The sequence below is a fragment of the Gadus morhua genome, chromosome 17, assembly GCF_902167405.1.
Source record: "Gadus morhua chromosome 17, gadMor3.0, whole genome shotgun sequence".
Taxonomy (NCBI): Eukaryota; Metazoa; Chordata; class Actinopteri; order Gadiformes; family Gadidae; genus Gadus; species Gadus morhua.
This window is the reverse complement of record NC_044064.1, coordinates 4,986,295-5,013,634: the sequence shown is the minus strand read 5'-3', so window position 1 is coordinate 5,013,634 and position 27,340 is coordinate 4,986,295. Positions and strand designations below refer to the sequence as shown.

At 48.2% G+C, this 27,340-nt stretch overlaps 2 protein-coding genes and 1 long non-coding RNA gene across 3 annotated transcripts in view; 2 read left to right on the top strand and 1 right to left on the bottom strand.

Moving 5' to 3' along the window:
* The window catches only part of si:dkey-183c6.7 (urea transporter 1), a 13,917-nt gene extending 2,707 nt beyond the window's left edge, over positions 1–11,210 (top strand). The window contains exons 3-8 of the mRNA XM_030338177.1: positions 320–448; positions 2,448–2,637; positions 4,548–4,695; positions 9,238–9,372; positions 9,856–9,905; positions 10,189–11,210. Coding sequence (XP_030194037.1) covers positions 320–448; positions 2,448–2,637; positions 4,548–4,695; positions 9,238–9,372; positions 9,856–9,905; positions 10,189–10,374 — 838 coding nt within the window. The 3' untranslated portion in view covers positions 10,375–11,210. The remainder of the gene's footprint in view (positions 1–319; positions 449–2,447; positions 2,638–4,547; positions 4,696–9,237; positions 9,373–9,855; positions 9,906–10,188) is intronic.
* si:dkey-183c6.8 (protein O-GlcNAcase) lies at positions 10,847–27,340 on the bottom strand. The gene is made up of 17 exons (XM_030338077.1): positions 27,118–27,340; positions 25,851–25,902; positions 23,112–23,209; positions 22,675–22,805; positions 22,311–22,482; positions 21,882–21,980; positions 20,659–20,934; positions 19,768–19,851; positions 18,849–19,228; positions 17,973–18,147; positions 16,662–16,718; positions 16,201–16,286; positions 15,693–15,797; positions 15,372–15,463; positions 14,423–14,621; positions 13,562–13,721; positions 10,847–13,116 (listed from the first exon to the last, which is right to left on the bottom strand). Exons 1-17 carry the CDS (start codon positions 27,155–27,157, stop codon positions 12,980–12,982), a joined length of 2,343 nt encoding a protein of 780 aa, XP_030193937.1. The 5' UTR covers positions 27,158–27,340; the 3' UTR covers positions 10,847–12,979.
* On the top strand, positions 15,472–17,085 carry LOC115529543 (uncharacterized). The gene is made up of 3 exons (XR_003973579.1): positions 15,472–15,755; positions 16,664–16,744; positions 17,057–17,085. It is a non-coding gene; the product is annotated as an uncharacterized LOC115529543 (long non-coding RNA).

The following is a 27,340-nucleotide window of genomic DNA, read 5'->3' as shown; positions in this document are numbered from 1 at the left end:
AAAGGTATCTGCTTCATCTCTTCTTTTTCGAATGAGTTTGAAATTCGTGCTTTTGGCACGAAAAAAATTAAATTACGTGTCCCAGATCACGAATGAATAGATTAACTGACGTGACGTGACGGTGTCACGTATTTCCGTGAGGTTGGGTTGGTGCAGCTGTGCGTTTACATTTCCAGGGGATGGATAATGCAAGGCTTTAAAAAAATTGTATTTCTTAATTTCCTAATTTTGTGTGTCTTTATCTGGTGTGTGTGTGTGTGTGTGTGTGTGTGTGTGTGTGTGTGTGTGTGTGTGTGTGTGTGTGTGTGTGTGTGTGTAGCGCGGAGGTGACCGCTGGTCTCCATGGTTATAACGGCATGCTGGTGTCCCTGTTGATGGGCGTGTTCAGTTCGGCCGGGGACTGGTACTGGTGGCTGCTCCTGCCTGCGTGCCTGGGAGCAGCAGCATGGTGAGACACACACACAAACACAGACACACACACAAATAAACACACACGCATAGATACACACACGCACGGAAACACACACACACACATGCACAGAGACAGGTACGCACGCATGCACACACAAACAAACACACACGCATAGAGACACACGCACGCACACACAAACGCATAGAGAAACGCACGCACAGAATCAGACACACACACACAGACACATACACACAAACACATAAGCTCTTTGCCTTCTGTTGCTCTTGTACTTCTCTCTCCCTCCCTGCTGTCTTCCTCTGACTGGTCACTTGTTTTCCCAGCAGTGTCCCGGAGTCGAAGCCATGCCTGAGAATAAAGGCATTACTAACTCTGGTGTCTGCTGAGTGGAATTACGTGTGTTTATAATAGGGATTATTATTCATCTTCAACCTAATTTCACCTTTTGTGTCTTTATCTGACGCGGGTTTGATCAACAGAGCTCCTTCCTACCACCTCCTTAAAGGACTGTACGTCACCCTTCACCAAAATCCGCACACGTTTTCTACCCCACGTTGTTCTCGGGCAGAAGGGAGAACCATTGTCCATTGTCTACCTTATCCTACAATCAACTATTTTTAGCCTGCCAATCAAACCATCCAAACAATGCTAAAGTTCGTTCTGAACCCCCGTGCCCCAGCATGGTCGACTCCACCAAAACAGGTTGGACAGATGAAACACAATGAAGGGTTATTATTGCGGTTATGATTGACTCGAGCGATAAGGCGATAAGGGTGTGTGTCATCGACATCACAGTGGAGCTGCTGGTCGTTTCAAAACACACGCTAACTGACACACACTGGCTAGAAATGGCTGATCCCATCAGATTTTTTTTTTTTTTTGTTTAGAAGGGACAATGGAGGGACAAAAAATCTATATTTTAATCTGTAGTCCCTTGGCAGGCCAACACATCATCACTTTGCATTAATAAGAAAGAATGCAAGAAGATGGGAAGCAAAAAAAACGGGAGAGAGAGAAGAGAGACCTGAAAAATAAAATAAGAAGTACAGTACAAAGAAGGACATAGTTTTGCAGTTTTGATTGTTTTTAATCCATCTCTTAAATTTGGTTTTAAATGATAGATAGCTGGTGCTTTGTTGGAGATCAAGAGGAAGGCAGTTCCAATCACTTGAGGCTTGTACTGAGGTCCCTGGTTCATGCTGCGTACGGCTCTGACCCGTCCTTCATCCAGGACACTCCATCCGTCCTCTACGCTCCACCCTCAAACGGCCTGCTGCTCCCTCACTACCAGGGTGTAGTAGTGATGGAGGAGCAGGTTTCGTCTCTCCTGGCTCCACCGTGGTGGGGCGAGCTCCCCACTGACGTCAGGACGGCTGAATGTATACGCATCTCTCACCGCAGGCTGAAGACTCATCCCTTGAGACTGCGGCCTCAACCATAAACAATTAAGACAAGAATAACATTTTATATCTTCTATTGTGTTTTCTGAAAGTGTAGCACCTGGAGCAGTTTGATTATTTGTATTTACTCCCACTCACATTCACTTAATTGTGAAAAAGTGTTAGATACGCACGCACACACACACACACACGCACACACACACACACACACACACACACACACACACACTCTCCCCTGCTTCTTATTCTCCTACCGTAACCCTCCTAGCCCCCCTCTTCCTTTCTCCTTAATTAGAGCTGAGATATGCAAGATCTTTTTGGGTTGGAAATGTTATATTATACAAGTAGTTCTGTTTAAACCCTTGATTGACAAAAGTAAAATTCCCTGTTTCTGTACTGTTCTAGTCAATCTAGATCAATCCTAGTCTAGAATCAGATAATTCCTATTCTAGAATCAGAGAAATCCCCTTCTAGGAGTTCTTCCTCGTGGCCAATCGGAAACATGCTTGGAAGGGCTTCAGAGAGATCAGGGAGAGGGAGGAGGGTAACTGGAAATAGGAGGTCTTGCATTTTTAGCTCTGATACCACTGCTGTTATTGGTCCGTCTGTCCTTGTAGCACCTTCCTGTACAGCGGTCTGTCCCCGGTGTTGGACCGCTGGGACCTGCCCGTGGCCGTGTTCCCGTTCAACATCGTCATCGTCCTCTACCTGCTGGTTACCAGGCCGGACAACCCTTACTTCCCGCACTACCCTTCCCTGCCAGTGGGGGCGCTGCAGGCCAACGCCACAGAGCTCAACACAGCGCAGGTGAGGAAGACTGGTTTCCTGAGTGGGAGCGAATCAGCGTCAAGCCCCCGGGAACACTAGCTGTGTTCGAAATCGTTCACTATACACTCACTCACTATTCCCTATATAGTGTTCATGATATAGTGCACTATATAGGGAACGAACAAACGAGAATTCGGACACTACGATGAACATTTCTAAACGTCATGTGCGTCAGTAAATGCGCCGGGTATTTGTGTGACGCAGACAGATGCTTCTAGCCTGGCACCGCCCACCTACCTACTTCCGCTCAATTTTCATTTCACTTCTGCAAAAATGAAATGAAGTACGATGGTCTGGTAGGAACAGGCTAACTCCAACCTCGTTGCTGATCGATAGGTAACTATTTATTTGTATATAAATTAATGATAGTATTTTTCGTAAATAGTTGGATGGAATCTGTTTCTTAAGCAATAACATTGAAATGTATTGTTTTCTAGGCCTACAAACATTTACTATGTTGTTGGTATTATATGTTATATAGAGCAATCTTTCATATTTCTGAAGTTAACTTGTACTTCCATGGTCGGTAAACAATGTGAATGCGATCGCTCAGACCTCTCGCTTATGATGCTACAATGCTAACAATGCTAAAAAACAAGAATATGTCTGCGTCCGGTAAGTCATGAACTAGGGCGTGACTAGGCACCCATGATGCGGACGCATATCTCTCCTTGATGTTGCCCTGCGCCATTGAGCATTTACATAGGAATGAATGGGCGCCATTTTGGAATCCGGTGTCCATTCTATAATATGTCCATGGTCAGTGTGCTGGCACGATGGCTCAAATCCTCAGACCGCCAATACTCTCAGACATTGCATGTTGAATCGGACCAGACACCGTCTGCGCGGTTCCAAATGCCTCCGACACCGCTGAACCCACTGAACAGATTTGTTCCCGAACTCTTCTCCCCAAACGTTTCAGATGGCCAACGGTTGGGCCAGTGCTTGGCAGCCTTTAGTCTAGCCTAACCCTCCCGAGCAACACAGAGTGGCCCATTAACAGGCCAACACACATCTCTTCCCCCCTCTCCCTCTCTCTCCCCCCCCCTCTCCCCCTCTTCCTCTCTCCCCCTCTCCCTCCCTCCGGAGACGAAGGGTGACGTGTGGCCTATTTATATGTCATGTCTTCACTCTGTTGCGGAGAGCTCACGGGCTGCCCTGCCACTTCCCCGGCACGGTAACGTCATGTGTTAATCGTGTTCACGCCGCGGCGCCTTCACCTATCTCACACACACCCAGACACATATTTCATAAGATAGGCCCCGTGTGACTCGTGAATATCTGCGCCAGGTCGCTGCGCTCCTCATGTCGTCATGGAAACACCTGACTGGTATAGTGATAGTGCACTCTCGCCTTCCCTGGTTAATGCTTTCACGAAGGCTCAATCAATTATTATTCAGGTTGTTATGTATCAATAATGAATATCGACGCTGATCGTGACCTTTCTCTGAGGATATGAGTTTAGCAGGTTTGTTGGTGTCGTATTTCTTGCTTCTTTGGTACGCAGCGGGGCTGCAGACACTTCTAGGCGCTCTACTTCGGCCACCCGCGACGCTGTCCTTTCCTGACACCGTACTATCACAAAGGAATAATGTGCACCGGTGCTTGCTATGCCCACTTATTCCCTCGACTCCCCTCACTCCCTGCTGCATCGTCACAAATGTTTGTTTGTGTTGTATTTTGCCACGACGTTGTTCTGGGTTGTGACTATTACAAAGTGTTTTTTTTTTACTTGTTTGTGTTTTTTTGTCTCTTTTTTTGTGTGTGTGTCTATGTATGTGTGTCTGTGTGTGTGCGCATGCGTGTGTGTCTGTGTGCACGTGTGCATGTGCGTCTACGTTTGCGTGTGTGTTTGCATGTGTCTGCGTTTGTGCGTGTCTGACCCTAAGTTGCTCCAGGGAATCTTCCTGGGCGTGGGGCAGATCTTCGCCTGCGACTCCCTGGGGCCCTCCCTGCTCATCCTGGGGGCCACTCTCCTCTACTCCCCCCTCCAGGCCCTGCATGCCGTCCTGGGCTCCGCAGCGGGGACGCTCGCCGGTCAGTCTGAGCCAGTGGGACACACGTCAAGTACTCTGTATGCTCCAGCACGCTAGGACTAGCTCGCTAGTGGTAGCTTAGCGTGGTCGACGTGCAGGGCTCAGCCAAATACTCTGTATGCAAAAGCATGCTAGTGCTAGCTCGCTAGTGGTAGCTTAGCGTGGTCGACGTGCAGGGCTCAGCCAAATACTCTGTATGCAACAGCATGCTAGTGCTAGCTCGCTAGTAGTAGCCTAGCGTGGTTTACGCACATGCAGGACTCAGCCATGTACTCTGTATCCAACATCACACTAGTACTAGCTCGCTAGTGGTAGCTTAGCGTGGTGTACTTGCAGGGCTCAGCCAAGTATTCTGTACGCAACAGCACACTTTGTACCCAGCAACTTGGTTGTTTTTAACTGTGCTCTATAAATATATTGACTTGAGTATGGGAGGATTTTGTGAGAAGCGGGATTATAAAGTACAAAAGAAGAGGGTGATTGCAATGAGTTAAATATGGATTGAGTGAAAGGAGAGAAAGCAAGTCTCTATTGCATTCTGCTAATAGATGACGTGTGTGTGTGTGTGTGTGTGTGTGTGTGTGTGTGTGTGTGTGTGTGTGTGTGTGTGTGTGTGTGTGTGTGTGTGTGTGTGTGTGTGTGTGTGTGTTGCTGTTATGACTCATACGATGGGGAAAAGCAGAGGCGTAGGAGTGAATTTAGAAAGCTCCTAGAAATTGACAACAAACTCCACGCATACTCTCTCACACACACACAAACATCCTTTGACACACACACACACTTACACACACACACACACACACACACACACACACACACACACACACACACACACACAATCACGTGCACCAACACATGCACCTGGACAAACACATGCTTGCAAAACATGGATAGACACCTGCACAAATGATGGATTGTATAAACACACACGCGGACACACACACACACACACACACACACAGACACACACACACAAAGAGTTCTTTGAAAGAATTGTGAGGGAGGCGAGGAAGTGCCGACATCAAAGAGATGCAAGTGGGCGGAGACTGTGTGCAGGGAGCGCAGCAGGCAGATGTGAGCCGGGGAAACGTCAACAGAACGCGTGCTCCGTCTCCCCCCCCCTGGTGATTGCGTCTCCGTCACATGCTTCTTCTGAGGGCAGGCCGTATTCCCGCCGCAAAACGTTTCCTTCTCTCCGACGAAGATGAAAACCCACTAAGATGAAGATACTCAAGCTCCGCGTTAAATGAGCAGGGCGTTCCTTAGCGAGGACGCGGTGCTCCCGGTAGAGCTCGAATTTCGACCCAACGACCCGCAACTGAGGGGGGGGGGGGGCTGTAAGGACCTCTCCTCAGTTGCAGGTCCCTGGGGTCGAAACTCGAGCAGCGGGCTTCGACCAGTGTGGACCCCCTGGTGACTCTGGCCTGACTCATGACCATGGCGATTGGGGAGTGCGATGTACATTTGTGCGGTGTATGCTGCACAGGCTGTACTGGCCAAGCCAGGCCGATGGGTGACTCAGAACTGGATGGCAGCCATACTCACATCAGCAGTCAGCTTGTACTGTACTGTTACCGTGACTTAACAATAGTGCATCCATTTGTCGTCAGACTGGTAAAAGTGTGTCAGTTTAATGACTCTGTATTAATGCCTTGGCTGTAGGGAATGTTAAGAAACGTTTCGGCTCCGTTCACTCCATATTTGATGTCCAGTCAGATGGCAAGACATGCAGACGTATGGACGGACATGCAGACACACAAGAGAGCACTAATGTTGATAACAGCTTTCATTTTGTGAAAGTGAAGGGCAAAGAGGGAAACTTAAGAGGCCATCTTGTGCTTGGATGGGGAGAGCTGTCTGACAAATCCTATTAGCGTTGACAGCCTCACACTTTGTGTGAGACACACACACATGCACACGCAGGCACACAAATGCACTCACTCACTCACCCACAGAAATGCAAACACACACAGGCACAAACACACACACCCACACACACAGGCACACACATGCACTCCCCCACCGCTAACTCACTGACTCACCCCACCCACCACACACACACACAGCATGAAGCATGCATAGGCACACACACACACACACACACACACACACACACACACACACACACACACACACACACACAGCATGAAGCATGCATAGGCACACACACACACATACACACACACACACACACACACACACACACACACACACGGGAACACTTTATCTCTGCAGTTGAGGAAAGCTTAGGATACCAAATCCTGTGCAGTGACAATTATCTCAACGAGCTCAGACACACTCACACTCTCAGGCATGTTCACAGGCACAAACACACACCAACACAGGCACGCACACACAAACACACACCGACACAGGCACGCACACACACAAACACACACCGACACAGGCACGCACACACACAAACACACACCGACACAGGCACGCACACACAAACACAAACCAACACAGGCACGCACACACAAACACACACCGACACAGGCACGCACACACAAACACAAACCAACACAGGCACGCACACACAAACACACACCGACACAGGCACGCACACACAAACACACACCAACACAGGCACGCACACACAAACACACACAAACAGGGTTAGTCCGGTAAAATCCTTAGTGCTCTCTTGAGTCTTGGGGATGTGATACCATTAGTCTGTAATGACACTCCTCTGGTGGGGGAGGAGACGAGGGGAGGAGACAAGGAGACGAGAGGGAGGGAGGAGGTGAAGGAGAGAGAGAGGAGTTAGAGGAGAGGAGGGGAGATGGAGAGAGAGAGAGGAAAGAGATGAGAGTGGGTGAGGAGAGGACAGCGCAGGGAGGGGAGAGAGGGTGAGGAGAGGACAGCGTGGGGGGGAGAGAGGGTGAGGAGAGGACAGCGTGGGGGGGGGGGGGGTGGGGGAGATGGAGAGGATGGAGCGGCAGGAGATGGGGGGAAAGAGGAGAGGAAGAGGAGGTGGAGAGGGGGAGGATGGAAGGAGGGGAGCGAGGGAATGGGGAGACGAGGGGAGGAGAGACATCCACCAGAGGGGGAGGGGAACAAAGTATCCCTTCTGGATGTTTCTCATCAGACGAACTCCCGGTGATCTGCTGCTCTTTGCCTGTTCATTCAGATTTATTATTATTACGCTCGTTGGCCGTAAACAACTGTCTGTGGTTTTATCCGTTTTTTGTCGATGTTAACCACATCCCAGACTGAAGGGGAACGCAGAGGGAGTGGTCGGCTGCACCGTTCTGATCCACAGACGTGTCGGTCCTGGTTCTATTTGCATAAAGAAACAAGGAATGAGCCACACCCCAGACAGAAAAGGGAAGGAGAGGAAAGAGGAGAGGAGAGAAGGGGGAGAGGGGGAGGAGGATAGGAGTGGCCAAGAGCAGAATAGAGGGAGGTGTTCTGCACTCCTGGTGGAGGAGAAGGGAGAGAAGGCAGACGGGGTGAGCCAGTGAAACAGAGAAGAGCAGTTAGAGGATAATGACGTACCAGACACAGGAAGTCATGGCTGCTCTGGCTTTCTGCCTGGTCACCGGCCTCATGGAAACCGAGGATCCATTACAATCCTTCCTGTAATTCACTGATTCATTTACAAGTTTGTGAGGGAACTTGAAACAGTAGACAACGTGCCTGGAACCGTAAATACTCCATTCACCGCTGCACGGCCCATACTCAGTGAATGGAGGGACTTGGAATGCCTGGCACCAATCCTGAAGTTATGTGACTTTGTTTCTGTATCTCAGACCCTCCACTCATTCCCCAGAGATCACATGTCCTCCCTGGGTCAAGGTCGAGACCCAGACCTGCCTCAGGGTTCCCATCACGGTCGCCCTCACTATTGATTTGCTGCGGTTCTCAAACTGTGGGTCGGGTTCCCTGCTGTAACCCAAGAATGTGCATTAAGGGAATGGAATGAAATGTAGTGTGTGTGTGTGTGTGTGTGTGTGTGTGTGTGTGTGGGTGTGTGTGTGTGTGTGTGTGTGTGTGTGTGTGTGTGTGTGTGTGTGTGTGTGTGTGTGTGTGTGTGTGTGTGTGTGTGTGTGCGTCTGCTTATGTGTGTGTGTGTTTGTGTGTGTGTATGTAACGTAACAAATGTACATTTTCTACTCGTATATTTCAATTATAATGCATTGTCATGTGTGTCACTATCTTGATTGTTTTAAGAATTCTTAAAGTAATGATAATTTATGCAGTGTTAATACTTATTTACGTTATGCCTTTACATTTGGTCTGAATAATATTTATACATTTTTAAACAAAATAAACCCTGAATAATTGTATAATTGTTGCTTCACAGACTATATTGAACCTCAAATAATTGGAAGAATCCAAAAGCAATTCGTAGGAATGCATATTAATCACGTGTATTTCCTTATGGGTTAATCCAGTTCAGAGACTATTCTAACAGATGGCTGCTCCTTATTGAAGTGACTATTCCAACCGTGACCAAACATGTCTATGGCACCCCCTACTGGACGAGTGCAGTACTGCAGTGTTATTGCTTCAGCGCTGTGCGTGTATGTGGTCCCAGGCCTCTCGGTGGCGGTGCGTCATGGCAGCCTGTACTCCGGTCTCTCTGGGTTCAACGGGGCCCTGGGCTGCATGTGTGTGGGGGGCCTCTTCTTCACTTTCAGCTGGAGGAGCCACCTGTTCGCCATTGCCACTGGTGAGAGACACCCACGCACGCAAACACACACACACGCATACATATATACATACACATACATTAATACATACATACAAACGGACACACACACACACACACAGATACGGACACACACACACATGGACACACACATACATACACACACACGCATGCACACACACAAGGATACGAACACACACACAAAAACACACACACACACACACACACACGGAAACACACGCACAGAAACACACACACACAAGCACACGGATACGGACACATACACACACACACACCCATAGATACGGACACAGAACACACCCACACACTCACACACACACACACACGGACACGCATCCATACACAGAGATACACAGACGGGCTCATTAATTGCTCCTGGTGACTCACACCACACTGGGTGTTTTGCATCGTCTCCTGCAGCCATAGTGCTGGTGGGGGGGGGGGGAGTTTGTTTACCTCATGTCTCCCACCTCTTTTCCCCAGCCTTCCTCTGTTCATACGTTGACATCGCCTTCAGCAATCTCCTGGGGACGGTACGTAGTCTCGGGGAAACTCTTTCTCTCCATATCCACCCTTCCCGAACTGCTGTTTTGTCTAATAGTAGGATTCAAATTACATTTCAGGCCTTTTTTCTATTATTAATTGGAAATGTTAAAAAATTATCATTATTCATTTATTTTCCCATTCTTCCAAATCAACTTGTTGCTTTGGAAGTTCCCTTCCTTTTGTAAGGAATTCCCTTCCTTTTGTAAGTCGCTTTGGATAAAAGCGACTGGTAAATGTTAATGTACCTCCCCCCGTGTTGTTCTGCCTCAGATTGGTCTCCCAGCATGCAGTTGGGCAGCGACTCTGGTAGTCACACTGATGCTGTTGCTCACAGGCCGGGGCTTAGCCACCTACCGCATCCCCATTGGCCAGGTCAGGAGCCCCGAACACAACCTGAGCTCACGCAGCCAATGGAAAGCCGGCAACACGTTGGACCCGGATAGCACCGTTGTGTAGACTCCAGACACACACTCATTGCATATGTGTGTGTGTGTGTCTCATTGGAATGGACTAAATACAACACAGCCCTATCATATAATTGCTTTGACAATTTGAGTGTTAGTAGTGAGGTTTTTTTCTACAAAATCCAAAATTTGCCCTCAGCTTGGCAGTTATCTCAGGAAATACAGAAAACACTTACAAATTAGTAAGGGTTTGTGGGTCAGTTGTTATCACGGTCTAAGCTATTCCCTTTGCAGTATGCTAATATAATATTGCCATCTAATTATCATATGATTCAAATTTTCAATGCCCTCTGAAACATACACATATTAAATTGACTGTTAAGCGTCCATAATTGTTCGGAAAAATGATACTAAAATTCAATTCATATTTACAAATGACTTTTTCCAGATAGTTTTTGTATTTGTAAATGAAAGCAGTGCAATGTGGTCATACAAAGGCGAAAAAGAATCACCCCAAAATAAAACCAGTTCCATAAAATGTTTTAATGGTCAAACGTTTCCCCAACATTTTAAATGTAAACACAGCTTAAATCCAGCAGTACATCGATTGCCTCACCTCAGTTGACCTACCCTGCATAACGTTCTATAGCTAGAGCTCGACCACAACTCAAAACACACGATAACGTCAAGCAGAGTGTGTGTGTGTGTGGGGGAAAACTGACAAGATATCTTTCTGAACATAAATCCTTTAAAGTGGTCAAGCTGGTGTCATGGAGTCTGTTTGGATGGATCGTGGGTGTGTGAGATTATTTTATAGTAATGTCATGTCATTAATATTTATTACAATGTGTTTAGTTTGTTCTAAACGTTTTGGATACACAACACAGACATCTTCAGTTCCGTTTCTTGTTTCATTTCACAATATTCGGATATTCTTATGAATATTCATGTCTTCTTATGAATATTCACATAAAATGTATATTGCTGTGACTTCTTCTTTCACAGTGCTTTCTGTTTCCCATTTTGTTACTGTCATTTTTGTTTGTTTTCATTTTTTAGCACATTTCCCCTATTCCTAAAATAACTACTTCAATTATAAAACAAATCTACTGCCATAATCACTGTCTACATATCAATGGGTGGACAAACATCCTGGTTTTGTAACAAAGACTAGAACATGCATTTGCCTCTAGGGTTGTGTTTGGTTTTTTCCTAACAACAACAACATCAACAGACAGACAGACAGCGGACAGAAGGGACATATTCGTCATTAATTATCAACTATTAATTAAGTGGCTTTCTGTCCAAGATTGATCTAGCAATGGCAATTCTTCAAAGGAAATCAGTACAAATACAATCGATTACACAATTAATCGTTTTTTTTCATTGGTGAATTACAAAAAATGAACATTCTTTAGTTTAGTTTCACTTTCAGTTCAGCTCATCTGATCAATGACAGCTTGTGCTTATTTTTTTTATCAAGTGTGTTTGTGTATGTGTGTATATGCGCGTCTTTGTGTGTGTGTGTGTGTGTGTGTGTGACAGACACAGACAAGGCTTTAGTGCTGTTGGCCTACACACTGCGTGTGTTGCAATGGCATCTTTATAAAATGCTGATTTTAGGATTATGTGTGTACATGGCTCATGTGTCATTATTGCCCGCATGTCATAACAATCTTAAGTACATATTTTGGCTCTTCTTCAATCCATCGAATGACACCAGTAAGCCTCTGATGGCCATCTCCCCTACACTTTCTTTTATAGTCGACACGGCGAGTCGATCTGTCCTCACTAGGTCATGAAGCTGAACATTTTTGGTGGTCTTCAATGCACTGAAAATACGTGTCAACGAATCCAATGGCATACTTGGCATCCATCATGGTGAAAGGGCCCCGAGATGTGACTGACTAGTCCCTTTGGTGTGTCTGAAATAATGCACATACCTAAGCCCTCATTGCCCTTGCGGTGGTGCGCATATAAATAATAAATGGGCATAGTTTAATATGAATGACAAATAACATTGCTAACATTGTTTCTTTTGCTTTCTTTGTTTAGCATTGGCCTTCTTTTTTTCCTGTCTCTCACCTAAGCATGATGGCCAATTTGACCGTGATGGTGAAACGCACCGGTCGCCTACCTGACGACAACAGCGTATACACAGGATATCAAGTGCCCCGCAACGAAAGCAAAACTTGAATGTCACAAACGTGGGGAACTACATCAAATAATTTTGAACCGAATGCAGGACAGGCCAGCCACTCGGGACACGCCCCTTTTCTTGTCGTCCATGCATGTAAACTGGTGGTTCAAAGGTCACCGAATGTAAACACCGAATTACTGTCTAGCACTACAACGTCTGAGCCAACCACAACCCATGCAGTAATTGATGTCTCAACAGCTCAAGTTTAACTCACTCGAGTCCTGCATGATGATTAACACAGTCCCCACAAAGAAAGAGTATCCCTTAAAGTGTGTGTGCGGGTATGTGTGTGAGACATTTCTGTATTCATGCATACTTGAGTGTGTCCTTATTTCAATGTATGTTTTTAGTGCGATTTTTGTGTGTGTGTGTGTGTGTGTGTGGCAGTGTGTGTGTGTTACTGTGCGTGTGTGTGTGTGTGGCAGTGTGTGTGCGTGTTACTGTGCGTGTGTGTGTGTTACAGGAGCCTTCCCAGGACCACGCCCTCTCGGCTGCGGGCCTCTCCGCGGAGGATTTCCAGGAAGCCCAGCTTGGTGAGGAACTCCATCCGCTGGCGGTCGGTGGGCTGGACCTCACAGAACACCCCCTGGGAACCTACACGCACACACACCAAAACACACACACACACACACACACACACACACACACATCAAAGCACATACACACACACACCAAAACAAACACACACAACAAAACAAACACAGATGCATACCAACACTCACACCAAAACACACCAAAACAAACACAACGTCTGAGGGAAGTTTAGTGTCTCCTCATCTCAGGGCTGAGGTTACTCGAGTCACAGTGTTAAAAAAGTACACACACCTGACACACACACACCTGACACACCTGACACACACACACCTGACACTCACCTGACACACACACACCTGACACTCACCCGACACACACCTGACACACACACACCTGTCACACACACACCTGACACACACCAACTTAAACACACACACCTGACACTCACCTGACACACACACCTGACACACACACACCTGTCTCACACACAGGTTGGGGGCCTCACCGTTGGCCTTGAGGGCGGCCAGCAGGGCGGTGAGCAGGGTGCGGCTCACGCTGGCGTCCACCAGCTGAGGCAGGGCGTCCAGACGCAGCTGGGAGGGGAAGTGGTGGAGCAGGGAGTCCGGGTACTCCCCCTGGTCCTCCTCCATCAGCAGGAGCAGGTCCTGGGGGGGGGGGGGGAGGGAGGGAGGGGGGGGAGGGAGGAGGGAGGGAGGGAGGGGGAGGGGGGAGGGGAGGGGGAGGGAGGGAGAGAAGGGGGGAGGAGAGAGGGAGGTGGAGGGGGGAGGAGAGAGGGAGGGGAGGGGGGCCGAGGGTGGAGGGAGAGAAGGGGGGAGGAGAGACGGAGGGGGAAGGAGGAGGGAGGGTGGAGGGAGAAAAGGGAGAGGGAGGGGGGGAGGGAGGGTAAGGGGGGGGGGGGGGGGGGGGGAGAGATGGAGGGAGGGAGGAGGATGAGGGGGGGGTGAGGGATGGAGAGGGGGTGAGGGGGACGGAGGGAGTTAGGTGAGGGAAGGGGGGGGGGATTAAGAGGTCAGGTGAGTTCAGAGACATCTGGACATCTTTACAGTTACAGATTAATCGATCAGAATGAGGATTGTTAAGGATTCATCCATCATATTTATTTTAATTTAATTGAACTGATACAATTTATTTCAGACATATCAATAAGAAAAATAAAAAAAGCATATTACATAATATATTCAATTGATGCCTGCAAAGGAGTAGGAAGAAGTATAAAACGTATTTAATCCTACCCCCATTCCCAAAGCTCAATAATTAATATCTATGTCATACTATGTTTTCCATCAACAGCGTGTCATTATCTACAGTAGATTCTCCCCCCCTCTGACCCCTGACCCCGGCTCACCTGTGTGTGCGCGGGCAGTGCCGAGGGCCCGGTCCGGGGGCCCGGGTACTTGTCCCTCATGGCGGGCATCCAGGTGGCGTGGCAGCGCTTGATGAAGGCGCGCACGTCCTGCACGCCCGTGACGCAGCCGCACACGCCGAGCTCGTCCTCCAGCACGAAGCTGTACTCCGGGCACAGGGCCAGGCAGGCCCCCAGGCACCTGGGGGGGGTCGGGGAGAGAGAGGGAGGGGCCCCACAGGTAAGTTGAGTAAAATTCAGTTTTCACACTGTCACCCTAACTGCCCCTCCGTGGCAACTATTGGTGTGTGCCTTTTCTTTGACCCCCTTGGGGAGGGTCAAGGGTCAAAGCCTCCAACTCGGAAGGCACGGTTTATATATAAGTGACTAACATATGGTTAACCAACGCTGTCGTTTTATTGGGGAGCAGAGATGTTCTCAGCATCCTGACAACACTGGATAATAAGCCCTTGCGTTTTGCCCATGCTTTGGACTTTCCTTGCCAAGCTAAATAAACAGACGCAGGGCGAATTATCCTAATTGTTATAAGTTTGGATGACTCTTTTTTTCTTCTACAACAGTTTTGACGGAAACGATTGACGTGATCCAAGGTTCCCTCCACAGTCTACTTCAGGGTAAGAGCTGGTCCCCGCACACTATCACATTTCTCGCCGACTTCTGGTACACTGTTTTATGTAAGGGCTTGGGCTGTCGGTCACCTCGCCGTGACTGCCGCCATTTTGGAAAGCATAGCATTGGAATGTCAGTAATTGGTTTGGTAGTCATGTTTTTTTGGTCATTGTTTAGTAATTAATTTGGCGTTGGTCTGGCAGTGTTTCACATGCGCGTCGTGACAGGACGATGTTTCGTGACTAGGTTACGGTATATTAAGGTTTATTTACTTTCAACCACACATACGGACACACACACACACACACACACACACACCCACCTGTCGCCGGTGACATCAGGGTGGGTTGAGTTGGAGTCTTTACCCCCCTGGGTTCTGAGGTGCAGCTGTCGCACCATACGGTATAACTCCACCTAACACACACACACACACACACACACACACACACACACACATTGACGTGTGACGTTAAACTGCATTCAAGGAACAGATCGACCCAAACAATCAAAGTCATAGTGCATTATGGGTAAGAACAATAATGAATTTGAATGTGTGTGTATGAGTTTGTGCAGGGAGAGAGAGAGAGAGAGAGAGAGAGAGAGAGAGAGAGAGAGAGAGAGAGAGAGAGAGGGGACGAGAGACCTTGTCCTTGCTGTGGTAGGGCCTGACGTTGTAGAGGCGAGAGGTGGGGAAGAGAGGAGGAGGGTGAGTGAACAGCTCAGTGCTGCTCCCTATTGGAAGGAGCATCTACACACACACACACACACACACATAGATACAGGCACCCACACACACACACATACAGGCACGCACACACACACACGCACAGATACAGGCATACACAAACACACACACAAACACAGATAGAGGCCCGCACACACACACACACACACACAGGCACACAGAGACACACACATACACACACACAGGCACACACAGACACACACATACACACACACACACACACACACACACACACACAAACACAGAGTCAACGGTTGTCACAGTTCTGTGTGAAGTTGGAGCGGAAAATTAGAATAGATTGAGAGGAACCACACACACACACACACACACACACACACACACACACACACACACACACACACACACACACACACACACACACACACACACGCACACAGACACAAACCTGCACTTCCCCCGAGACCCCGCCCTTGAACACCCACGGTTCCGAATCCACTCCAAGTAGCTCCGCCCCCGTCGTCGTCCCACACCCTATCAGAGACGAGAGACAGGTCAGGTGACGTGGCTCCACAGAGGAGAGGTGGAGCCTTATAGAGTACCCCTATCTAAGAAAAACATACACAGAAACTCATTCATCCTATTGTCATAAACAGCTTAAATAAACCATGAACAATGGACAAATTATCTTTAGCTTTTATCTTTTATCTTGTTTATTTTTACAGTTTTTAATATTTAAACTTGTTTTAAGATCTAAACACACTATGTGTGCTCTCAGAAATCAATGTTGTATGACTTCTTATCAGCACATTGTCCTGTTTTGTATGTCGAGCCACGTCAAAGATGATTTTCTGTTACGACAGACAATAAAGTTTTCTGAATGTGAATCTGAAGCTGATGTCTACCCACAGTGGAAGCAGTTCTTCCAGGAGCCCAGAGTGGAGCTGTCCCCCAGAACCCGGCCGTCTGGAGGGAGACGAGGTCGACGTCAGGTCAGAACACAGTCGCCGTTTAACAAAGCTCTCAATGTCTGAAGATAGATGGCTATCTGTCTGTCTGTAGGAATGTTTAATATATATTACTAAAAATGACAATAAAAGAGCCCCAAATTATCTAAAAATATAAATATATATATATATGTATAAAATTGATATATTTATTAGAATACAGGCAGGGATGTGTTTAATCCTATTATACATAATTATGTACATCCCTCTTCTCATCCTTCCATCCTGTCTAACAATCCATCCATCTATCTGTCCCTCTGTCCGTCCATCTACCTGTCTGTCCATCCTTCCATCCAGCCTGAGGTCCTCGCTGGATCACACCACACACAACACGCATCACATCCTGTCTCACCACACACAACACGCATCACATCCTGTCTCACCACACACAACACGCATCACATCCTGTCTCACCACACACAACACGCATCACATCCTGTCTCCCCACACACAACACGCATCACATCCTGTCTCCCCACACACAACACGCATCACATCCTGTCTCACCACACACAACACGCATCACATCCTGTCTCACCACACACAACACGCATCACATCCTGTCTCACCACACACAACACGCATCACATCCTGTCTCACAACACGCATCACATCCTGTCTCCCCACACACAACACGCATCACATCCTGTCTCCCCACACACAACACGCATCACATCCTGTCCCGCCACACACAACACGCATCACATCCTGTCTCCCCACACACAACACGCATCACATCCTGTCCCGCCACACACAACACGCATCACATCCTGTCTCCCCACACACAACACGCATCACATCCTGTCTCCCCACACACAACACGCATCACATCCTGTCTCCCCACACACAACACGCATCACATCCTGTCTCCCCACACACAACACGCATCACATCCTGTCTCACCACACACAACACGCATCACATCCTGTCTCACCACACACAACACGCATCACATCCTGTCTCCCCACACACAACACGCATCACATCCTGTCTCCCCACACACAACACGCATCACATCCTGTCTCCCCACACACAACACGCATCACATCCTGTCCCTCCCCTCACCACACATATCACGCATCACATCCTGTCCCGCCTCAAGCATCACATCCTGTCCCGCCCCTCACCACACACAACACGCATCACTTCCTGTCCCGCCTCACGCATCACATCCTGTCCCGCCTCAGGCATCACATCCTGTCCCGCCCCTCACCCAGCCAGCAGACGAAGGCCTTGGCCACCAGCGCTGTGTTCCTCAGGTCCCAGACGTAGGGGTAGAGGTCGTACAGCACCGCGCGGTTGACCCCGCCCACCACGCTGCAGTGGAGCTCGGCGATGTCCTCGCAGAGCGCCATCAGCCGGGACGCCCGGCCACGCCACTCCTCCACCTGCAGAATACCCCCCCCCGGAGGTCGTTAGGGGTAACCGTAGTAACCCATCGGGACATGATGGGATGGTGAGGACTCTCTGTACTCCTCCTAGCGGAGTGTGGAGGGTTCCGGGCTCCTGACGTCAGGGTTTCCCCTTGCATGGTCGACACCGCCGTGAATGTGTGTATTAAGCTCTGGATAAAAAATGTCTGCTAAATGTACTACCTGCTCCTGCTTTGATCTTTATAACGGATGATGATTCATTCATCTCTAGAGGACGGCTTTATCCGAAGCGACCTTCAAAGAGACTTAAGATCTTATCTCTCTGAAGTGCTCTTTACGTTTTCAACGTCATTTGACAGATACTACTGCAAAGCAATTTGCAGTGAATTCAGGTGCAGGTCATGAATGAGTAGGCGAGGCTTTTTGACGATAGCAAATTATATTAATGGAATCTAAACTACTATATTCTAATATAATTTAATCCAGGAAATTGCATTGAGTTAGTGCGATTATAGTGTGAGATTGTAGACTAACCATATCTAATCTAATATATAAACTAATATAACATAATCACCTCTAATTAACAATTCGAATAACCTAATATTATAGAACTTAATTTAACATATACAAAACAAAAAAAGGGTTTAAAATGTAATGTAATGTAACCTACTCTAATCCCCTCTCTCGCCCCCCCCCCGGCCCCCGCCCCCCCCTACCTTCTGCTGGGCGGTCTTCTTCCCGTTGAGGCTGACCAGGTGACAGTTGGACTTGAGCCAGGTGAGGTCCTGCAGCAGCCGCTGGGCGGCCGGCCCGTGCTCGTGGGGCAGGTAGTGGAGGCCCACCAGCAGCCGGACCTGGGCCTCGCTTAGCAGGCCCTTCCCGCCGCAGGGCACCCGGCCCTGGGCCTTGTGCTTGAGGCCCTCCCCCGGGGGCCTCTTCGCCTCGCCCTCGCTCCCGTTCTCTCCCCCCTTGGCGGGGGAGGTGGGGGGGGAGCCGGAGCTCAGCGGGAACATGGGGAGGGGCTTGGCCTGGGCGGGGGGGCGGTCGGCGCGGTCGGGGGTCTTGGCGCGGGAGGTGGGGGTGGTGCTCTGACGGCCTGTGGGGGGGAGGGGACGGACAGGGTTGTGGAGGGGCTACACCTTTCGCTGGGAGCAGTGGTATCTCTGCTTCACTGACTTATAGGAACGCATTGTTTTACAAACGCTGATTTTACAAATCTGTTGATTCAAGTGGGATCCCTGCAGGGATCCCACTTGAATCAACAGATTTGTAAAATCAGCGTTTGTAAAACAATGCGTTCCTATAAGTGCATGGGTGAATCATCATTATGTCATCATCTATGTCTTGCTTTGTGGGTCTTTGTTACCGTCGTGAGCACACTGAAACAAATCCCTAGCGACTTGTGCAGAGTTGTACGGCACTAAAGTATTGAATCTTGAATCTAGAATCTACGGCCAAGTGTTTTGGCTGTAAACGTACGTCCTCGGTTGTACTCGAGGTAAACGTCAGGTCAGTAATGCTCAAAGCTGCTACTTTGTGAATTAAAAAAATACAATCATTCGGATTTTAATTGGATTTATACTGAAGCCGTCTTTGAGCGTTTGACGTCGGCGATGACGTCAGCGGTGGCATCACCTGGCTGCAGGGGCTGGTTGAGCTCGTCCATCCAATCACGGAGCGCCTCGGACAGAGCGCTGTCGGGACAGTATTCAGGCTCGTCTGGAGGGCGCACACACACACACACACACACACACACACATACGTGCACGCGCATACACACATGCACACACACACACGTACACACACATAAATATTAATGAAACTTTTTTTGTGAAAGCTATATTTGGGACGTGTGAGAGAGATTTAAATGACCTCCCACAGACAAAAAGTGGCAGAGCTGTTGCTAAGCAACGCTGTCTATTAAATAATCGACCAAGAAGTGGTCCCTAGGGGCTGAGAGAATCGTGCCGTTTCCTTTCCAAATTAAAACCTCACCTGTTCAGCCTTTCACACATCCTCTCATCCACATCCTCTCATCCACATCCTCTCATCCACATCTTCTCATCCACATCCTCTCATCCACATCCTCTCATCCACATCCTCTCATCCACATCCTCTCATCCTCATCCACATCCTCTCATCCACATCCTCTCATCCACATCCTCTCATCCACATCCTCTCATCCACATCCTCTCATCCACATCCTCTCATCCACATCCTCTCATCCACATCCTCTCAGCCACATCCTCCACCATTCACCTGTTTCCTCTCGCCCTCCCCCTATTTCTCCCTAGCCGCCTCACATTAGCTTCTCAGTCTCTCTCTCTCTCTCACCCTTTCTCCCTTTTTCTTTCTTCATCTTTCTCCCCCCTCCCCTATTCCTCCCCCCTCCCTCTCTCCTCCCCTTCCTCCCCCCCACCTCCCTCTACCCCCCCATTCCTCCCCCCTCCCTCTCTCCCCCCATCCACTCCCCTGCCTTCCCCCCTCCCCCCCTCTCCCCCTCCCTCTCCCCCCTCCCCCTCATACCGTCTCCCCCCTCTCCCCCGGGGGGGGTCCGGTGCCAGGTCCCCAGGGTGTGCAGGGGGATGTAGTTGGCCTCGAACTCGCAGTTGGGGTTCAGCAGGAGGCCCCTGAGGTGGCGGCGCAGCTGCGGCTCCCGGCCCTTGAAGGGCCCGAGGAAGAGGCGCCGCGAGTCGTAGTCGTTGGCGTGCAGGTTGTCCCAGATGAGCGGCGGGCGCTGAAGAACAGAGCCCACCTCCTCCAGACAGTCCACCGACAGGGTCCTGGAGATCACCTTACTGCCTGGGTGGTCATACATTAATACATACATTAATATCATTGCACATACACCTGGAGATCACCTTAATGTCTGGATGGATCATGTTCATATACATTCATGTACATTAATATTATTACTTACAGCACACATCTAGAGTTCACCTTCCTGCATGTATTTATATTAATATACATTAATATATACATTAATATTACTATATATATACTAAACACCTGGACATAAACTCACTGCCTGTATGTATCATGTTAATAAACATTCATAAACAATACTATTACTACATATACCAGACACCTAGATTTCAGCTTACGCTTTGTTTTATATACATTAATATATCTATCTATCTATCTAACACTATCTGGCAGAGCTACTTTCCACGATCTGGAAGATTCTATGATCTCTTCATGGCTTGTTAAATAATTCATGACGTATGCTTGTACATAATTCATTGTGCCTCGTTATGTAACACAAAACCGTGGTACGCAATTAGTCATCGTAATGGGTTGTGTGTGTGTGTGCGTCCGGGCTTGTGTGTCATATGACTAATTACGATTGCGTCCAATTATGGAGCAATATTAACGGTATACAATCAGTAAGCATAATTGGTTTGTGCGTGTGTGTGTATGTGTGGGATCGCATGCATATGTGTGTGTGTGTCGGGGTGCGTGTGTGTAGGTGCACGGCATATGTGCGTGTGTGAGATGGTGTTTGTGTGTGGGTGCATGTCTGTCAGACTGCATGCATGCGTGTGTCTGGGTTTAGGTGCGTACGTGCGTGTGTTTGTGTGTGTGTTTTGTGTGTATGTTTATGTGTGTATGTTTGTGTGTGTGTGTTTGCCAGTGATCGCGTGTGTGTGTATGTATGATGGCGATTGATGATTGTTGTGTGCATACTATGCGTGACTGTGTGATCACGTGTGTGTGTGTGTGTGTGTGCGTCAGTGGCTGTGTCTCACCGGTCCATATGACTGAGATGTTGGGCTGCAGGTCGGCCCCCAGGGTCTGCAGGTAGGAGGATTTGGACACACAGGGGGAGCAGAGGGACCCGCAGTACTCTGGGGGGGGGGGGGGGGGGGGGGGGGGGGGGGGGGGGTAGAGGAGAGAGGAGTTAAAAGAGGCTCGCTGACAAGATTATGTTATGTTAGCTATTAGAAATAAAATACACAGCCCCTGGTTTAACTCATATTTATGGAGCGTATTTATGATCTATGATATGTGTAGTATTACGTAATAATATATAATATTATATTACATTACAGCAACATTAATGGAGCATGTTTTGTTAAGCGTTCATCGTTATCCAGTACATGAAGTCCCGAAAATGATTTCATAACTACTTTTATTATTTGTTGTCTCCTACTTTTGTTCCTGTTTGAGGTTCCTACCTGTGGGGCAGAACAGGAAGACCGACGGCTCCCCCAGGAAGCGGTAGATCTCATTGGCTACGGACACCTGAGCGTGGGCGAACGAGGAAAAGGCCTCGCTGTCGGCCTGACACATGGAGTGGTCGATGTCGTCGAACAGGATGGCAAACGCCTCGCAACCCAGGTCTGACACCTGGAGAGAGGGGGGGGGGGGGGGGGGGAGAGACACAGAGGGAGAGAGAGAGAGAGATGGGAAAGGGAAATAGTAAAAGGGCACTATGGAGTGTGCGTCAGTGAATGTGTACATGTTGTGCCTTTGTGTGTGTTTCTGTGCATGCTTGTGTGTGTGTGTGTGTGTGTGTGTGTGTGTGTGTGTGTGCTCCACCTGCTTGAGCTTGCGCTTCAGCAGGGTGAGGTCGCAGGCGGAGGAGAAGACGATGTCCTGACCGGGGGAAAGGGCGTAGACGAAGGTCACACCCCGCGACCGCGCCTCAGTCACCAGGGTCCTCAGCTGGCCTGGAGGGGGGGGGGGGGGGGGGAGAGGAGGAGGAGGTGAGGAGGAGGAGGGAGGGGAAAGGAAAGAGAGGAGGTTAGGAGGAGGAGGGAGGGGTGGGAGGAGGGTGAGAGGAGGTGAGAGAGGGGAGGGGAGGAGAGGTGAGGAGGAGGAGGGAGGGGAGAGGTGGGGGGATGGGAGAGGGGAGAGATGAGGGGAGGAGGAGGGGAGTGGAAAGGAGAGAAGATGGGAGTGCAGGCGGGGCGAGGGTGAGGGGAGGAGGAGAGAGACGGGCAGAGAGGTGGATGGACAGATAGATACATCTTTACCCTCTTCCTCTGGGGAGTACACCTCCCTCCATAACAGTCTGTGTTTGAGGTCGTCTTTAGGGCCGTACAGGTAGGTGTTCAAACCCCAGTGCTGCATCCTACCAGAGAGAGGGGGAGACGGGGAGAGAGGGAGAGAGAGAGGGAGAGAGAAGTGGAGAGAGGGAGAGAGGAATTTTCATTTGAAATCCCCATCCTCGAGGGACACTCTGGAGGATGGGGTATTCTGCCAGCATGTGAGTCTACTGTAGTGTTCCTATGCAGAGCCAGCTTTGCAGTACAACTGACTACATGTGTCCAGTCTGTTGTACTGCAGACAGCCTTAATGACTTCACTGCGGAGCTTTAGTGTAGTAGGCCGCCTACGTATTTATGTTTGTCTTGTAAAGTTCAAAAGCTTTATTTGTCCCACAGGTTGCCATATTAGAAAATTGTCTTTGAATGAAGGCAGTCTGTTCTCTAATTGTGTGTATGTGGTGCTTGTGTAAGAAGTATGTTGTGTGTGTGTGTTATATCCAAAGGACATTTTTGAGTTTGATTTATTCATCGTTCATTTCAGTACTATATGGGTGGTTTGTAGTTTAAAATAAGTATTTGTTTTAAGTAGCTTTCATTTTTTGTATTACATCGTGCTTTGATCAAGTATTCTTTGTTCCATTATCCTTTCCTTTTACACGTTCAGCTGCTCTGCTCTTAGTTGGCACTAGGGGGCGCTGTTTCAGCACCGCACACACTTTGCATGCAGTTTGAGCGTTTTTTCTCATCTAAAAATAGCCAGTCCTAATATAGACAAGTAAAGAAAACAAACAGTAGACGAGATGGCCAGAGGAAGGGAAGTGAACGACAGATGGGAGGAAGAAGTGAAAAATGAATCCCACTGTATTGATCCCTCAACTTCAATGGCCGCCTCTGTTACAGGAAATGACCTCATCAATAATAGAAACACAACACAGCACTAACTGTGAAACATGATTCAGGCGCACTCATGCACATTATAAATATACAATATAAACAACATGTAAGCATATGTAAACCTAAACACACACACACACACACACACAGGTTTCTCTGTGTTGTGAAATGGATGAGTGCTTGACGTCGTGGTCTCCCATGAGCCGTGCCTCCTCCTACATATCCTGGACAGATGGTTTGAGGTCGCCCCCACAAAGCTGCCTGCCACCTACCTCTCCCCAACACAACAAAAAATGCACACACACACACACACACCAACATACAAAGACTCACGATCACACAGTCATACACACATGCACACACACGATCATACACCCACACACACATGATCGCACACACACACACACACACATGATCGTACACACACACACGATCGTACACACAAACACACACACAAGATCGCACATACATCATACACACACACACACACGATCATACACACAAAAACTATCACACACACAAAAAGTATCACACACACCCAGAGTCACACACAATCATGAACACGTACACACACACACAATCATACACACAACCGTACAAACAGTCACACACGCAACCACACACACCGACACACGGTGATATACACACAGACTAACACTCACACACACGCACAAAAACTATTACAAATCATACAAATACACAAACACACACACTTCAACCAGCAAGCTGTTCCCGAAAGCATGTCATGCGATGACTGTACAAATGCCAACTGCTGCCCCCACATCGTGATCCAAAGTGGTCCTAAACTCGTATTTAATTCAAGCTTCAGCCTACACACTCACTTCAAGCTGTTTTTACTTCATCTTACCTCCACAGATGTGAAGGCAACGTAAAGTTAACGCGGCTGATTTTATAACGAGCATCGGCCGAGCCACGTTAAATGTTGGATGTAGCCAGGGTAAACAGCCCTGGCATCCTGGGTAGACATTAGTCAGGGTGCATTCTGGGTAAACAAGTGATGATCAATGACATGGGTCCCAGCAGGGGGGGGATCCGTCTGCTGCTAATTAGTGAGAGTCATCTCATCATCCGTGACTAAGCTGAGCTGATTGTGACCGGTGTTACATCACACATCACCCAGGAACCAACCAGAACCACAGGCCGGCCCCCATTGACCAATCACGTCACAAAAGTTTCTGGATAACATAAATTTGTTCAAAAAGATTTGAAAAAGTAAAGTGTGTTACGCAGAGCTATAATAAGACACGACAGCTGCAGCAAAATTGCATGCGTGTGCAGCCTCAGTCAACTCTAGTGCAGAACTGAACCTCTTTATTATACCATACTGTATCAATAATTCATATTCATATCATCACAATCATTTCCAATAGTCTATATTCTGGAGAATACAGTCTAATCTCCTTCCAAACTTGTAATAATTAGACTTCTGAATTTCTGAGGCAGCCCATTGATTGGTTGCTGTCACCCGTGGGGACTGTGTGGCTATGCCTTGCAGGATAAATCATATTCAAGCCACTGCGACATGAAGCGAGGAAGAGGACCGGTGGTTTGAATTCAGCTGGGGGCTGGAGCTCAGTGGAGGAGTGGTTCTGACCCAGACGTATCGGGAGACTATAGTCTATACTGCTGGACATATTACTCCCAGTGTGCGACAACAACGCTGACACAAACAGACGCTGACAAAGTGAGGTCGCGTCAGACGCCATGTAGGTCACACACACACACACACACACACACACACACACACACACAGCAGAGAAGACTCCCTTGCCTAGACGTGTGGGTTATCGATTTTAGAGACCATGCTCACCATTGGAAGAGAATTCTCCTCTGGTCCATAGACCACGGCCTCCCGTAGAACCCTGTGGGACAGAGACACAGTACATGTTCAGCACCCTCAGTCCACCACACGGACAGACACTCAGCTGTCCTGCGCTGGAACCAAAGCAGCTCTACTTTATTCACTTCCATCGCATCTTCTATTTATAGACTCAGCTTCATCTCGAGGGCCCCTCCTTCTTCTTACTGTTTTCTTAATAGAGCGGCAGTATAGTGTGTGTGTTTGTGCGTGTGTATGTATGTGTGTGTGTGTGTGTTTGTGAGAGGGTGTGCTATAGTATGCATCCGAAAGTGTGTGTGTGTACGTGTGTGCATATGGTTTAAATAAAGGCTGCAGCTGGGTGTGTGTTTGTTGCTGCATAGATATATATATATGTAAGTAGGTCAAAGCAAAGTGGGTTTTATACTTTATATGCTTCAAGTAGCGATTGAGTAATCCCCTCGTGAGCCCTGCAGCAGTGTGTGTTGGCATGCCTGCTAATGTGGACAGTATTGTGTTATTGTTTGTGTGTGTGTGTGTGTGCGTGCGTGCGTTTCCTGCACAGTGTGCCCAAATACGATTTAACTTGAAAGCAATACAGGTACAAAGAAATACAAACGTGTTTGTGTGTGTGTGTGTGAGACAGCAAATTGTTATTGGTAGTGATTCATATTTTATTCATCCTCATGAGGCATCAAACATGTTGTTTACCTTCAACCAGATCCTCAGATAACTAACAGTACCACTGGTAGATAACCACTAGTAACACTTTACAGAGTGAATGGCTAATTAAAGAAAATAAAGGATGTTGTAAGCAGAAAGCCTTTTTGTAATAATCAACCGATGCTTAGGCCATAGTTCCCATCATATATGATAACAATACATTATAATAAAATAATTCTTCATCATCCCCATCACCCACACACCAGTCACCAAAGCAGTGTTTTAATAAGCCCCCTTTTCTGAATCAGATGGCTCTGGGTGCGTTCCGTCAGGTCTACTGTACGTTACAAACCGGACCGATCCCGCGTCAACATCGTCTCAAAGATGTTCAATATTAAATCCGATCTCAAATACGGACACATACAAACACACGTCTCCTGCGCCTGCATTACAGAAACCAGTGAAATAATTTTCGCCAAATATGTGGGTCAAACGTTCGGTCTACGGGCTTAATAAAAAAAAAACATCTTCCCCCAAGAGGAGGAAAAAAGCACATGATCTCGGAGGCAGGGGGAAGGTACCCGGGCACTCTTACCTTCCACCACACCACAAAGAAACTGGCTTCTTTCCTCCATCTCTGCTAATTACAGCTGACTCCACTTGCTCCGTTTACGCTTCGCCTTACGAGCAGGGCAAGATAACAACACGCTAGATGACGCCGGGCACGGCGTTCATGGTCCTCGTCGTTCTCTCCTCCTCTCCTCTTTCCTTCTCCTCCTCCTCCTCCACCGCCGTACGTGGTCCTCCTCTCCCCTGTG

Bases quoted from the DNA above. Each gene is read 5' to 3' on its own strand.
- si:dkey-183c6.8 (XM_030338077.1), bottom strand. From the start codon at position 27,157: ATGGAGGAAAGAAGCCAGTTTCTTTGTGGTGTGGTGGAAG. The intron at 22,483-22,674 runs GTGGAGCACACA...CCCTCTCTCCAG, and splicing joins TGAAGCGCAAGCTCAAGCAG to GTGTCAGACCTGGGTTGCGA. The intron at 19,852-20,658 runs GTATGAGGGGGA...TGCGCCCTCCAG, and splicing joins CGGGGGAGAGGGGGGAGACG to ACGAGCCTGAATACTGTCCC.